This window comes from Emydura macquarii, unplaced genomic scaffold (assembly GCF_026122565.2).
Source record: "Emydura macquarii macquarii isolate MOO-44397 ecotype Brisbane River unplaced genomic scaffold, CSIRO-AGI_Emac_v2 contig_1027, whole genome shotgun sequence".
Classification (NCBI taxonomy): Eukaryota; Metazoa; Chordata; order Testudines; family Chelidae; genus Emydura; species Emydura macquarii.
In genome coordinates this window covers 997,002-1,013,759 of record NW_027131164.1, presented here as the reverse complement: position 1 = coordinate 1,013,759, position 16,758 = coordinate 997,002, and the positions used below count along the sequence as shown (strand labels likewise).

At 41.7% G+C, this 16,758-nt stretch overlaps 1 protein-coding gene across 1 annotated transcript in view; it reads left to right on the top strand.

The window, feature by feature from the left end:
• The window catches only part of LOC137150797 (protein eva-1 homolog C-like), a 180,836-nt gene that overhangs the window by 98,997 nt on the left and 65,081 nt on the right, over positions 1 to 16,758 (top strand). Inside the window, exon 2 of the mRNA XM_067544854.1 lies at positions 12,751 to 12,965. Coding sequence (XP_067400955.1) covers positions 12,751 to 12,965 — 215 coding nt within the window. The remainder of the gene's footprint in view (positions 1 to 12,750; positions 12,966 to 16,758) is intronic.

The following is a 16,758-nucleotide window of genomic DNA, read 5'->3' as shown; positions in this document are numbered from 1 at the left end:
CTGGGATCACTGACATAGTGGAGGCGGGATCTGATATTAATCACTGTTAAATAATGAGATGTTCTGTGAACTCATGGACATGTGCTGAGGGAGCGAATGGTTACAGACACCTGACCTTTTCCCCTATTGCATAATGCTGAGTAAAATAATTGACTTAGAAACATGCAGATAAATTGGTTTCTGGCAGGCCCTTCAAAGGGCGTTACGCCACCTCACTTTTAGTTGAACATGATGTAAATACGCCAGAGAGGGCAGAAATGCAGTCAGTCTCTTGCCAAAACACCCAGAGGTTCTTTTAAGAAAAATTCAGTATCAACGTGCTTTGGCAGCCGGCTGCATGCAAGGATACATCCTGTCTGAGTGCTTAACTTCTGCTTCAATAGCTGCCACCAACAGCTGGTGGAAGAATCAGGGCTGCAGGCTTGTTTTCTGAATTACCTTAGTTTCCATGGTAAATTAGATCATCAGTGATGATGATCTCTGGGGTTTAATTCTTTTGCCATACAGGATTGTCACTGGTGAGGGGTCAAGAGGACTTTATTTGCATGTTAGTGTATATGCTTTAAGAGGCAACAGAATTGGAAGTGTAAAGCAACAGTAGTGTGAACTTAGGGATTGTCTGCACTGGGAAATTCACTGGTAGAATCAAACTGGTATAATTATACTGCTATAATTATAGTGGTATAACTCCCCTTGTAGACATGCTTCCCATGTAGACAGACCTTTATTAGGGGAAACTATTATTCTTACTATAGAGCCAAAGCTGTTACTGCTTCATTGAAAAGAATACTACAATTCCTGCTTCATGAACTCTCTGATTAAGTAGTTATGATGCAGTATTGGAGGCTGCCAGGAAGTAGTGCCATGATGTATTTGTGTAAGGATTGTATTTAGGGAAAAGCTTTCTAGAAGCAAACAAGAAAGAGAGAGGGGCTGCTGAGAGCTGAATTAACGAGTACTGTCTGTGCATCTGATAATGAGCATTGTGTTATGGAGACACAACGGGTTCCTCCCTAGTTAAGGCTGAGCTGAGTTTTGCATCTAAAGCAGTGATTGAAACTCTTTTTTTGTCCGTGAAAATATAGTGTATCCTCCCCAAAATCACAGCGCTCTCTCTTAGAGTACAGAATGATTTTTTTTTGAGAGTTTACAAATAAATCTGTTATTTAGTTTAGGATTTAAAATTATTTTATAATTAGTCCTTTTAAGAAATGTAACACCTCACGTCACACCTTAGTTTTGGTTCTGAACCATCTTAATAACAGAATAACACAGACACTTCAAACATCCCATATAGTTTATACACAATATTTCAGCGTGTTTAGGCTATGTGTGATATTATACTTAATTTTTATTAATAGCATTTCCCCATGTTAATCTTTTTGACAGTTTCTCCTTCAGCAGAGGATGAAGAATAATGTTCTACTATTATACTATTATAATTAATTATTAATTAAGACACCTTGTCTTCATTCACCTTGATAGAGATGGTCATAGTTTTAAAATATGGTTTCCTTAAAATTGAGAATGTCTGTGGGAAAACATTGATTTCAATGACATTTGTTGATTTCCTGATTGAGGATCTCCTAAATGGAAAAAATTCATTTTGAATCAACATTTTGAAATAAAATGAAACCTCTCCTTACCAAATGCCAGTTTGAAATGGAAAAATTTGTTTTGTTAAAAAATTTCAATGTTTTTTGTCTAGACTTTTCTGATTCAAAACTTCTTGGAATTATTCATCTAACAAAAAGTCCCAATACTTCAACTTTTTGCTCTGATTCAGAATGGAAAATTATTTCAAAATGTTACCATTTCCCACAAAAGGAAAATTCTATTTTTTTCAAACCTCTCTACTCAGACTGGTGAATGAATGAAAGGTGGCCATAATTTTGGAAGAGGACATCAGTGTATGACATCTCTCCCATTGAGAACAATGCGTGATGGCATTCACTTTGAAATAGCGCAATTCTTTATGAATTTGCCCAAGAAAGATTGTAAGCACCAACCTTTGTGGATAATCTTTCAGTTATAAAAAACTGGCAGAAAATAATTGATTTTATATATTACTATTTGAAAGCTACCAGTTGCACTAGATATACTCAAGAGTGAGTGCAGGAGGGAGGGGGCAACTCATGAGTGGGATATGTTTGTGTATGTACATGCATGCGGAGGAATGCAGGGAGTGCAGGAGGGGAGGAGAAACTGGAGCATGTCTGTATGAAAAATGATCTGGACAGGAATGAGGAGGCATGGGGGTCAGGGTTGTACAGCGAAATGTAGGGAAGAGAAATCTAATGTCTCCAAAAATCAGTGTACTCTAACCTAGAACTAGGGACACTGAAATCCCTCAGTTGTAATCATATGGTTATTGCATGGTGTTACTGCAGGGCAGAGTTAAGGCTGTGTGGGTGTCCTAACTGTACCTTTCCAAACCATATGTTTGAATTTCTTTGAAGTTTAATCTTGACCCTGAATTTCTTGGGTTTATAGTGCTTGGTTTTAGGATAATTACAAAATCCTTGTAATATATTTTACCCTAAATTATTGATACGTTCTCTTAACCTTAACTCCACTGTAACATACTGTATTGTATGGGATAAACACCCAGATCAGTACTTCTCTCTGCTGCGTCTTGTTTCTTTCCTCTATTACACCAGGACCTGATTTACATCTAAAACCTAGGTTGACCTAGCTATGTCCCTTAGGGCTGTGAAAAAATTGCACCTCCAAGAGACGTAGTTAAATTGACTTCAGCCTTGGTGTAGATACTGCTAGGTCGACAGAAGAATTCTTCATCGACCTAGCTACTGCCTCTTGAGGGGATGGCCAGTGGCTTTGCTACAGTGATGGAAAAATCCCTTCCGGTGTTGTAGCAAGTGTCTACACTACCGCAGGGTAGCTGTAGCTGTGCCGCTGATGTGCTTGTAATGTAGACGTATCCTGGGAGACTACCAATTCCTTGTGGTTGGGTGATACTCATAGTGGCTTTGTGGAGCAGGGACATGTTCTCGTGGCTGAGCGGTGTGTTGAGAGAGCAGAGATGCACAGCTTGGACCAGTGAGCTGTGACCTGAGCACGTAGCCATTTATGTGTGAACTGCCATTCTGGCTGTGCCACAGTGGAAGATGAGGAAGAAGGTCTTTAAGAAGTTCCCTGCTGCTTCACCCCTAGCAGCACATCTGCAGTGGGAAATTAGAGTGGGTGGGTCTAGGATCACTCTGCCTGCCACTTCCCTTGTGCATTTCTCCTCTATCTTCTCCCACAGAGAGAGAGAAGGAGAGACCTAGCTGTATTCAAATCTAGTAAAGCCTCGGGAGAGCTCGCCCCCTCTCGAATGTAACTGTTCTTAACTTCTATCTGCGCAAGTGACCTTTTAAAAAAAGGTAGATGCTGTGCTTGTTCTCATTCACTTTGGGTTTTGGGCATTCAGTTTCTCCTGGCGAAATACGTGGGTGGAATTCAATGGCACAATCCAGATGATTGTGTGTGGAATGTTAAATACCCCAGGAAATGTTTTCTGTCCCCATCAGTCATCTTGGGGAAGAGAGGATATCGCTCAGAAGGGTAGAGTGGTCAGTTGGCTGCCTGACCTTACAGTGAATTTAGTGCTGTACTCTGGAAAGATGCCAGACTGGCGGTCCGGAGAAATGAAATGCGTAGAACAGATACACCATTACTGCACACACTCTACATTTCCCTGCACTGCCCTGCCAATGCGTCTGTGGCTTGTTTCTGAAAGGACCGCCTTCAGCTTGGTCTCTGCTCCCATTCAATTCTTAGCCTCTCTGCTGAGACCACCCAGGTAGACCAGGTATGTGGTATGGCTACCTATAGAAACCGTTAGGAACAGATCTGGGATCACCAGTTTATTTCACATAGGCCAGTGAAAAGCCATTAATGGCTGACAGTTGTTGTTGTCATCTAGTTCAGGAGTTCTCAGCCTGGCGTTGTGACCTGTTGTTAGAGGGTCCTGCAGTCCTGCCCACCCCACATTAACTCGCAGAGGGTTCGGGCTGCAGCCCTTCTAGATGGGAACAGAGTAATGGAGATAGGTCCTAGACTCCCACTATGTAAAATGTTTATACTAACCACTGATCTAATACAGGTGTTTATTTTACAGAAGCCCAAAGTACGTTAGGCTCCTTACAGCAAAGGCAGAAAGACATACTCCTGTCTCCAAAGATCTTACAACCTAACTGCCTGAATCCAGCAAAGGGATCGTGCAGGTGGACCCTTATGCTTGCATGGGGTCCCACTGAAGTTAATAGGACTCTGATGGAGCAAGAGAGTCTGCTTTTGCCTTTCTGGGATCAGGCCCTGATGTTAAACAAGAAATGATGAATAGATATAACAAGCAGTAAGGAGAAAGTAAAGAAGCCATTATGAAAAAAGTGCGATACAGTGTACTAGGGCTGAAACCAACAGAGTGGAATAGGAGAAAGAGGGTTAAGATTTAGAGGAGACCTAGTTTGGTGTGACACCAAGGGGCTCAGAAGTACGGACACAGGCCAACTTGTTCTCTCTCAAACTGTAGCGCTTCAGCATGGAGCAGTGGACACTCAGAACTCTTGAAGCATACTTTCCTATAACTCTGTGCCTGTCTGTTGTACCACTAATGAAAGAAGAGTTGTATAAGAATTAGTCAAATCCTATAGAATTAAGTGTTTCCAACCCCATGAGTTCAAAAATCATGAATCTGGTTTAAAAATCCTGAGGTTTTTTTTTTTTAAATTCCTTTTATTTTGCCTTTTGGTTTCTGATCCTTTTTAGAGAGGGCTAAGGCCATGTTTTAAAGTTTTTCTCTGCAACCAGGAAGACTAATTTTAAAAAAATAAATAAATAAAAGCGGAGGTTTATATGAGATCACATAATTCCAGAAGCTGGCACTTTTTAGAAAACAATTAAATATGAAAACTGAGGATCATGAGATCCTTTATATAGGGTTTTGGAAACAGCCTATAGAATTCTGTGGCAGAGATATTTATTATAGTAATTGTCTATTGCATAGAATGGTTCAAATGACTTATAGAAAGGCCATCATTTTCTGTTAAATTGTATAGGAATTTTCTATAAGGGAGTCCAAGGATGACAACAACAACCCTCACTGTTGATCTCGGCTAGATCCAAGCCAGCAACCTAGAAGTGAACCAAACCCTTCAAGCTATCCAGCTCTCACTACGTCACTGTCATACTAATCAGCAGGGCAGAACCTTACAATTACTGCTGAGCATTTAAAAATGTTGTCAAGTTCTTGAACCTTAAAGGGTCGTCACTGGCCCTTTAAACAAAATACTAGAATAGCTTTTTCCAAAGTCATTTGTTGTTGTTGTTGTTACATTTGATCCCAGTCAGTATCTATATCTGGCAATACAAGAAATCAGATAATGGACAAGATGACGTTGATTTTAGGTCAAAAGTTTAAGAGTTTCACAGGCTCACTTGCAAAATCTTCGTTTTTTTTCCTGCTCCGTGTTGTATTTATAAGTAGTGATAGGTGGAGGGGGGAGGGGGAGAAGTATTTTGTCCTGTAGAATCTTTGCAATGGCAAGTTTTAGTCTACAGTAATAGTAACAAAACAAAAGAAAAAACCCCTGTGCTCATATTAGGCCATACTGCCATATGAGAGAGCTGATCTGAGTATTTCAAATGAGATTATTGGCAAGACTGCCTGGTATGAGGCACATGCACTGAGTTACTTACTCTGGCTTGAAGCCTGTCCTTGGGTCACATTTCCAGTCCTGTTTGTCTTTCATATTCTTAGGGATATGTTATTCTACTCTACCAGCTCAGCCCAGTTTCAATGAGCTATTACTGGTATCAGTGCTCTGCATATAAAAAGTACGTCAGAAAGTTCATAGAATCATAGAATATTAGAGTTGGAAGGGACCTCAGGAGGTCATCTAGTCCAACCCCCTGCTCAAAGCAGGACTAACCTTGGCTAAATCATCGCAGCCAGGGCTTTGTCAAACCGCAGCTTAAAACCCTCGAAGGATGGCGATTCCACCACATTCCTAGGTAACCCATTCCAGTGCTTCACCACCCTCCTAGTGAGAAACTTTTTCCTAATAGTTACTACAGTTCATAGCACACCTTAAAACCAAGCTGGTTTTGGGGTCATCTGAACTCAAGAAAAGCATCTGAATAATATCTCTATTGGTAAAAACTCTCTCTCATAGTCCAGTGTCTCAATAATGTCTAAAAGGAATTTTATCTAACTAACTTTAAAAAAAATCACTGTTTAGAAGAAATATAAAAAATTTCAACTCAGTTGGTAATTTGTAAGCATTTATAAATGCTTTGAAATAGGGAGTTAGAGTTAAAGGATCTACCCTTTCAACTGTTCACAGAGCAGTATTGTTGACAGGGGCAGCTGAGATTATTTACATGGGCCTGGTCTATACTACAGAGTTTTGTCGAGAAAACAGTGGCGATGTACATGCTGAAATGCTCCTCCCGGCGATGTAACTCCCCTGTTATGCCAACATAAGAAAAGCACCTCAACGAAAGGCATACGTTGGTGGAGTTAGGGCACTGTGTTTCTTACATCAGGTGTTGGCTGTCATTGTCAATTTCATGGCCCCAGTGGTGCCATGACAAGAAAGCCGGGCAGCTAGAGTCCAGCGGCCGCCCCTGTTCCCCTAGAGAATTGGACAGTTGGACCCCACTCCCAGCTGGGAGCCGGGGTGAGAATGGACCCCTTTCCCAGCTGGAAGCCATGGACAGCTGGACCCCGTTCCCGGCTGGGAACCAGGAGGCGAGAGGGGGACAGCCCACCAGGAGCCTGGGGGCCAGCTGGGCTCCCAGCAGGGAGCTGCCAGTGGAGCTGAGACTGGGCTGAGAGACGGGGCTCTCAGCTCCCTACACTGCCCCTCTTAGGTTGGTGGAAGCTGTCCTGGTTAGGAGCACACCATTGACCCCAGGAGGTTAGTGTGGACATCAACCACTGCAGTAATTAATGAGGTGGCTGCAAGTCGACCTAACAGATGTCGACTTACCTTTGTAGTGTCGACTAGGCCTTAGTGTGTTTCAGATAATGGAAAATCAACTGTTTGGTCTATGCTAATCAAACTGATTATTTAAGTTAAATCTATCCTGTCATCATATATTCATCATTACAGCTGGTGAAAAGTTTTTTGTCTGATTTTGTTGGCAATAATAATAATAGTAATAATAATTAATAAAAGACTTTTAAAAGGAAATGAAAATTTTCACGAGAAGCTTTTATTTCTTTCAAAACGTTTTGGGATTTTTGGATAAAAAATTAAACGAATTTTCATTTTGTTTAAAATTTAAGATCTTTGTTTTGGTTCTTTTGTCTCTTCCCTCCCCTGCCCCACTTTGTGTGTGAGTGAGTGAGTGAAGAACTTGGAAAACCAAAAATACTTTGATTTTTGAAAACTGACACAAAAGGAAAACTTTTCCTTTATAAAAAATTCAGAACATTCTATAGAAGAAAATATTTTTTTGGAAAAATTTTCACAGAAAATACATAACTTTTTACCAGCTATGTTCAGAATGTAGTTGAAGATGTCACCTTTATTGAGTAGACAGATAATAGACAGGTCTCAGTGCTCATCCATGTACTTGTTTATTTCCCCAGAAGCTTCTGCCACTTCTTCTCAGCAGGCTCAATGTTGATAGGTTCTGAGATCCTGTTTTCAGTGGCAATTAAGGATGCTCAGCACTTTGCAGGATTGGGTACATGGATCCTATTTGATTGGCCATGGATATGCATGAAGAAGTTTGTTCTCTTTAGTTTATCCAAGAGAAGGTTAAGAGGTGACGTGATCCTGGTCTACAAGTACCTACCAAGGAAAAGATTTCTGACATCAGATGGAAGGTATAACAAAATCCAATGACTCTAGACAAATTCAGATTGGAAGTTGGGACATTTTTAACAGTGAAGGTAATAAACCATTGGAACAACTTACCAAGGAATGTGGTGAAGTCTCTGTCACTTGCAGTCCTTCTAAAAGATATGCTATAGCTCAAATAGACATTAGGGTCTAGATGCAGAAATTATTGGGTGAGGTTCTGTGGTGTGTAGGTCAGAATAGATGATCATAATGGTCCCTTCTGGTCTTGAAATCCTATGGAAAGCACATTAGCATTAGTAGAAGTATGCAAAGTATATTTGAATTAGACATTTAGAGTTCGTGTTTTTTATGTAACATATTTTTATAGAACACATTGATAGAGGATTTTTCTTAGTGAAGGGGAAGGGTGCATTCTGATGGCTGATCAGGTACTGCATATCTCCAGATGTGCTGTAAAATCAGTTCTGTCATTTGGTGCACACATGTTTACTCCATCAGAACTGGGAACTGAATTGCAAAACTGAAATTTCACTTCATAGAAACAGAGGAGAAATATGGTTACCATTTTGAAGAAAACCCCATAAATCTATAAACACTAATTTCTAACGATGTACACATGTATACTGTATTCTTGTGCTATCTTTGCTTTGAGGAAAAAAAGGTGTTCTACAATCCTGTTCTTTTATGAGCCAGTCCATCAGTTACTTTGGTTTCATAAAAAGGAAAAGCTGTATCTCTTAAAAGAGAAAGCACTCCAAGTAGGGAGGGAGGGAGGGAGGGAGGGGAACCACAGCAGGGTAATGTTAAGTCATGTCATATTAAGTGATATCTGTAAAATGATACATAATATTCTCTATGAAACCTTTATTGTCCCCCCACTGATGTATGTCCTAGGTAGTTAGAATTGGCATTTACTTGAGAACTGAGTTGCAATTCCCTGAAGAGGCAGATCTGCTAGAGTGAAAATGTTTGTTGGGGGAACTGACAAAATTGCTGGATGGTGTAGAATTTCTTTCATCACCCTCTGTTACAACCAGCACAGAAGTTTGTGTCTGGAGTATGGTGGTGAGGGTTATACTAATTTGCTGATGATTTGCTAAAAGTCAGACTCCTGACCTGAGAAAATCTCATACAATGTTATGATTGAAATGGACATTTCCTTTGTTTCGTTGAAATTGACTCTTGTTTACTTCTTCGTTCTTGGAATGGGAAACCAGCTATAAAACCCAACAAGAGACCTTTGAACCAAACAGAAACATAATACATCAGGCCTACAGATTGGTTTATTTTAAGTAAGTTGTACCCAACAAGGAATAATTTCCTCCCTCCCCCCCAAATACAAGAGAACTACAAGTGAAAGGTTTGGAGTCCACTACATTATTGCTACCCTAAATATTAAAAAAAAAAGTCATGAGATTTTTAAATGGGATTTAAAAAAAAAAATTAGTGTCCTTTTTAGTTGCCTTTCGGCACCCCAATACCATTCAGACCCTGATGCTAATGCTGAAAATAATTCAGATGCTCACTTTCCTAACCCCAGAATGCAGAAGGGTGAGTCACTGGATAAAGAAAAATGTGCATTTTCAAAAGTGCTTTCACTGAATTCAGAATAGGTTAGGCAAATGGGGAAGGGGAAGAGAGAGAGAGAGCATAATGACAAACTATCTACACACCTAATCGGTTCTGCCCAGTTTGGGAACACAAAAATTGCCATTCCAGATGTGGTGGGTGGTCCATCTATTCCAGCATCACTTCTCTGGCAGTAGCCAGTGCCAGATGCTTTAGAAAACATGCTTTAGTTGTCATTAGCCAGTCACCTTCAAAGGGCTCAAGTGATAGTTTTCTATAACTTGAGCTTGAATGAACTTATGTTATGCTGTTGTTGCCAATGGGAAAAGAGAAGTAATGAGTTGCTCTAACATGTGATCTGCACTCATTAAAAGGATTGAAAGCCATCCTGATTCTGGATACATGGACACGGGAGGCAGGCTGTGGGATGGCTGCTTTGAAAGAAAAGTCAAATATTCAAAGGATGAGCTGAAGCAAGTAGAGTCTTTACTGTATCCTGGTAACACGTCCTTTGCTTGTGAGTACATGAGAAGGCAGGGAGAAGTCTTAACATGGTGGACTGATAACTTGGAATCTAATTTTTTTTTTTTTTTAATTTGGTGATGTTATTAATTGGTCTTATCTGGTAGACCTGGTTTGTGATTGCCCATGGAAGGAGAGCAGCTATCCAGTCTGACTCCAGCGTACATCAGGACAGAGCAATCACCATGGCACAGAACACTCGGCCTTTAAAGTAGGAGACAGTATTGAGCAGACACAGTTTGTTTGACACCCGCAGAGTTTCCTCAGACTAGGGATAAAAACTTTGTTAAATTAAACAGTGCTCTTGCCTCTCTTCTTATGCAGCCAGGTAGCTTATCCGAGCCATTGCGGCTGCATCCTATAAGCCTCTTTCTTAGAGGCAAATTTTGCTCTGTGTGCTTGAAAATTAATAGGCTGATTTGAACAAAGGGGCTATTTGGAGTATGTCTTGAGGCTTTACAGCAATACAATTGTTTAATAATAATAAGAGTAAAGGATGGAGTATCCAGCGCCCTATAACCAAAGGTAAATGGTGAGGCCACGATACATTGTTGCTTTAACCCCAAGGTCCCTGAGAAGGATTATGTTTGTCCTGGGCATCTTGTCTCCAGCTTGTGACCTGTGACCCATTTCAGCATGACCGCCCCCTTACCCGCTTATCTAGCCTATAGTTGTAAAGGGGGTCGGATGGAGAATTGTGAGAAATCCCTACAAAAGGCACCACTATATTTTAATTTATATGAAATTTTTTGTGACAATTTTTCTCAATTTTTTTCCGTTTTCATTTTCAAAACCTTTTTTTCTTTCTCTCCCTGGGTTTTGGGTTTTCCTACCACCTTCCCCCACTTTTCCCTTTATCCAATTACCACTGAAAAGGTCAGAGAAAAGGGCAGGGAAAAGAAAAACAATAAACAAAAAAAGGGGTGGGGGTCCTTTTGGTTTTCTGGACAGCCAGTCTGACTCCTGCCTTCCTAATAGGAGCAGGTTTCAGATTCCATGCCCAGAAGTGCTAGCACCTAGTCTCTGTTGCAGACCCTGCTGCTACTTGGGATGGGAGAGGGGCAGACGTTGGCTGCAGAAGAAGATGGCTCTTGCTATGGGGGCCAGCTGAGAGATGGGGAATGGTTCCCAGCACAAGCAGGTAGTATAGAGCTCACTACAGGTAGGAATCCTGACCCAGTCCCCTCTTTCAATGGCTATAAACCTTCACAATTCCTAGACACAGCACCTCCAGTTGACTAGGGTAAGCCTTGAAAATTGGCAAGTTCCCAGTTTGCTTAGGACAAGGACTGGCTAGTTTATTAAGCAGAGCTGTATTGACGTTGGGTTTGATCTTGAAAGGTACCAGGTAGAATTGGGAAATGTGTTTTTCCATCCTGTGAAGATTTTCCTTATTTTCCTTATTGGGATGAAACCGAGACCTTTCTAAGTTTTTCGTCAGAGAGAGAGAGACACCCATCATGGTTAACCAATAGCCTGATGATTTGACACTCAATCCGAGATCTGGGATACCCAGGTTCAAGTCCTTGGTCTGAATCAGGCAGGGCTGGGCCTCATACCTGACTCTGCTACATTCTAGGTGCATAGCCCTAACCAGACGGCTACTCACGGGTGGGTCTCTCTTGCTACTTTTGATCAGAGAGTCCATCCTGAATCTGAGAAATCTTTACCAGCGAAAGTTTAATTGAAATTGGTTTGTTCCTGGGAAAAGTTTTGATTTTGACAAATTGGCAATTCCTGATGAAAAACTTTTGTTAAAGATGTCCTGACTACCCTAGTACAGAGCACCCATGACTCTCATCGATCTCAGTGGTGGCTGAGGGCACGTATCACCTCTCTGGGTCAGTACCAGAATGGTTGGCCCTGAAACTTGAGTGTGGCAAAGGCAGAAGATGTTGCCATGGTGACATCTCTGTGATGACCCTCACAGTCACTTTCACTTAGTGTCACTTTAATGAGGCTCTATCCCTGGTGCTTGATGGACTAAATGACCTATTCTTTTTAGTGATTTTACTGTGGTATGCGATGCTGTAGTGTCTCCCTGGGAAAGATTTGGTTCTCTGGAGCAGCTTCCTTCTAGAAACCCTGGAAACCCCACCTGAGAAGAGAGGAAACAAGCTTTTAATGCTATTGACTAAAAAGGGAAAAACAACCAAAGAAATTAAAATACTGTTTTGATAGAGACAACCTCATTTAATGGTGTGAATGCTGGGCTAGGAGCCTGGAACTCCTGAAGAGCAATACTTCAATAAAAAAGCTTCAAAAACAGACTTCAGCAAGAAACTGCAGAGCTGGAACTTGTATGCAAACTTGACACAATCGGACTGGGTCTGAATAGGGACTTGGAATGGTTCTCTCCTTACAAAAAGTAATTGTCACTGTTCACACATTCTCACCTCCTAATCAACGGTTGTGAATAGGCCTCATCTACTCTAACTGAATGGACTTTGTTAGCACTAGCCCTCCCCATTGTTGTTTCTTACCCTTGGATGTATATATGTATATACCTCCTATCTGTGATTTCCACTTCATGCATCTGATGAAGTGGGTTGCAGCCCGTGAAAGCTTATGCCTGCAGAAATTTGTTAGTGTTTAAGGTGCTACAGGACTCTCGTTGTTTTTTCAGTTGCCATGGATACTCTCTTTAACCTTGGACAAGTCACTTAACCTCTTTGTGTCCATTCCCCATCTGTGAAATGCAAGATGCTGACAAAATCTGTCACTGGAGTGCAATGAGAGTTAATTAGCTGGATTTTAGTTAATTAGTGGCAGCACTGTGTAACTAAGTTTTATGATCAGTGACAGGAAACTAATGGCTCTTGTCTTCTTTTTTTGGCAGGTTATATATCAAGAGTGTTAAAGAATTACAGTGACCATGCCTGCGATGGAGAATATGTGTCCCTGAGATGCCCTCACAGAACCACCATCAGCATCCAGTCTTCCTTTTATGGCCGAATTGTGCCAAGTCATCAGATGTGCCCCTCCCGATACCTACAGTCCTATGCAACTTTAATTAAGGAAGATGTTGCCTGTTCTGCTGGTACTTCCCTTCAGGTATTGCATGTTAAACTTTATCTTTTTTATTCTGGGCTTCATCTTTCCCAGGCCATGCAGCAGCTTGATGCCACTTAGATCTATGCTCTAAAAATTACCAAATTGGGTAACACTGGTCAGTGGACACTGTGAAGGTAATTAACCATTGGAAAAACTTATCAAGGGCTGTGGTGGAATCTCCATCATGGGAAATCTTTAAATCAAGTTCAGATGTTTTTCAAAAAGATAAATGCTAGTTCAAACCGGAATTGAGGAAAGTCCTATGGTGTTATCCCAGAAGTCGGAGTAGAAGATCACAGTTGTCCCTTCTGGCTTTATAATCTATGAAATTGTTAATAAATGGTTTGTTCTTGCAGTGTAGACGGGACTGAATTATGTCTTACTGGCATGTTCCTGAATTTTGCTACAGCCTTTGGCTTTAGTGGTCCAGGAACGTGGCTACATAAATATATTGCAAGACCAAACTCTGTTTTAACTGTGTTGGGGGATGGACTACTTTTTATCTGGTTCTCCCAATATGTTAGTTTTTCAATGTAGATAGTTAATTCTACAGGAAGGGAAGTGCTAACATTTTGTTTTAGGGTCTTTTATTTTAGTGACTTGAAATGGGAATAGAATCTTTGGTTTGTTTTTTCTCCTGTACTCATACGGTCAGATTCTCAGCTGATGTAAATTGTCATAGATAATTGCATCATAAAGAGAAATTCTGCCCAAGTCACTCATTTTATACTGAAGATAACTATTGCCAGTATCTTCTCGTAAGCATGTATGACTACCACAAGTCAAAGTATGTTCAATAGGATTGGAAAACTCAGATGTTAAAACCTACATTGATTGATGTCATTGACTTCAATGGGGACTACTCATGGGCATAACATTAAGCACATGCATAAATCTTTCCAGGATCAGGGATTTGGATTGCAAGCTTTTGGAGCAGAGACATGTACTTTTATTTGTGTTAAGCGCCCTGCATATTTATGGCTGTATGTCAATAAGAATTAGTAATAAATGTTACAGCAGAAAAAGAGGTTTAAAGGAAGGATGCGTCTATTGTGCAGGGAACCATTTAGTTGTAATTTGGCAGATGTCCAGCGTTCCCCATACAGCACCTGCACTAGGCGCTTTTAAAGAAATGTACAGTTTATTTTAAAAAGCTGATCTGAGTGCTTTTGATCCTACATGTCAGTGGTAAATGCTGAAGATAAAGCTTGGGGGCAACACATGCCCTGTAAGAAAACCACATGCTGACAGACTTGCAGTTGCTCCTGTAACACTAATACTTCGTTTCAAGTGGCTGGGAGTCTCCTTCCATCATGCCAGAATTTGCAGTAAGGGGATGCTTTCCTAGATGTGATGGCAATAGCCTGTAAGAAGGGGGACAACAGGCAGACATGCTGCATGGGTGGGTAGAAGTGGAGATTAAAGACCAAAGGATTTTGGCGGAGGCCAAGCCAACCTGGCCCTTTATTTATTTATTTGTTGCCAAACAATGCTTTTCAAAATCTGCTCAACAAGTTACGTTTGCATGCATGATAGATGCACACATGCATTTAGTCTTTTCCCTTATCTGCAAGTGGCATGTTTAAGAAGCCTCCCCACCATCTGGAATACCTAGAGAAGAGGAGAGACATAATGTTTAGCTTTTCATGCCGTGACTTTGCTTGCAGGATTTAATGACAATCTCAGGTGCTTGGTTGGGCTCTCATGGAATCATAGAAATGTAGGGCTGGAAGGGACCTTGAGAAGTCATCGAGTCCAGCTCCCTGCACTTCGGCAGGACCAAATAAACCTAGACTATCCCTGACAGGTGTTTGTCCAACCTGTTCTTAAAAACCTCCAGTGATAGGGATTGCACCTTTGACCCTGCATCCTGTGGGCTAAATTCTGCCCTTTGATTTATGTGGTCAGGTTCCACTGGCACCCGTAGTGCTTCTGAGAGCAGAAGGCGTCCTTCTGGGTTTTAGAATGAGAATGGTGTGTGCCGTAGTCGGTCCTGTAGTGTGTGTGTGTGTGGCACTGACTATTGATCTGGATCCCTTAGAGCAGCGGTTTTCAAACTTCTTTCATTTGCAAACCTTTAAAATTTTTTGAAAGCACTGTCTTCCTCACCTTGTGCATTGGATGACTTGTACAGACAGTATGGGGCCATTGTGTAAGCATCCTGTCGGATTATTATTATTTCATTATTTTTAATTATTATTAAATATTTAATCATTAAAAAATCACCTAAACCAGGATTCTTCACAATTAAATCCCTAGATCTAATCAAACCCAGCTTGTAGAAATCAGTCTGTCTGGAATACAGGAGCTTGGGGAATTATTAATATCCTTCAGTACAAGGGGATCCCTTTGTATTAATGAGTTACCTTTAATTCCCATTTAAAGGATCCCCACCCCCAAGAAGTACGGTTTAGAAGCCTTTTCTGTGATAAAATGAAAAGGCTGCGGTTGATTACATTGAGATTTATTAGGCCTCAGGCTTAGTCCTTGGGGTCAAGTGCCAGAACTCCTCTCTATCAGCACTTGTTTTCATTTGAAATGAAATGTACGCTACGTGGAAATGCTTGTCTGAGACATTGTCTGTGACCCGAAGCTACAGATTTCTGTTATTTTAACATAGTGAAGTCAGATTCGATGTGAGATTTCCAAATGCATAAAGACGTTGAATGGCAAGCGATAAAGGGCCATTCACACTGGGCTTTCAGTCTCAAAGTGAAGTGACTGGGGTTCCATCTAGCTGTTGGGACAAAATGAATGAATGGGATAGGTAGGTCAAAGAACAGATTAAAGGTGTGTAGAAAATCAGACACTGTTTTTCTGTCCTCAGATTTGTGGTGCGTAGTGGTGTACCGGGGCTCTCTGGTGCCTGGGGGCCAAGTCTGCATTTGTACCCCTGGCTCAGGCCCCGGGCAGGGCAGGAGGGGTCCCTGGCTCCCACCTGACGGTGCCGTCTTCCAGATGCCCCGGGGAGGTGGAGGATAGGGGGGTGTCTGTACCTTGGAGGAGGGGCCACGCCGCTTTCCTCCTCAGCCATCCTGCTTGAGGGACTTTCTGCGGCTCATTGCGACGGTGGAGCCCAGTGCCACCCCCGCGCCCAGCACTTACCCACCCCACGGCACCTGCCTCTCTCACTCCAGCTCAGTGCTGGCTTGGCATCCAGCTGCCCCTCAGAGCCTCCTGCGTTCCCTACCCCCAGTGCGTCGTGAAGGACCGGACCGGTGCCCCCCCACAGGCTGGTGCCTGGGGGCCTGGCCCCCTGCCTCCCTCTCGGTATGACATTGGTGGTGCATTTTCAAACAGCCAACACTTTATGGTAGGGTTCCCTGGGTTTGAACACCAGTAGTATGAGGTTCATTGCAGTACCCGTTGGAGGAAAATCAGAAAAGCTTCTGCCATTTTTTTTTTTTTTTTTTTTTTGAAGCATCTGTTGCATTTTTCAGTGTTGAAAATGACCACTCATTCCTTCCCCTTTTGGGCTAACTTTTGACCTATTTGACTTTGTGGCAGTGGAAGTGCAGTAGGGCTGGAAGCCGACCACTAATGTTGGCCTGTATTCTGTTGCGTCTGAAATTCCACGTAGATTATTCTTGATAGGGAGATAAGAAATCACTGTCCAGGTGCCAGTCAGAAACTATGGTGATGGGTGCAGATTAGGAACATATACAGCATCTCCTCCTTGACTCTGCAGGGGAGCCATGCAGTTGGAACTGTCAAGTTTTGCGGGGGGCAAAAGTATGATCCAACAGCTGTATCCTATTTCTTGTGCCTCCTGGCCATCTCTTTTCCTGCTTAC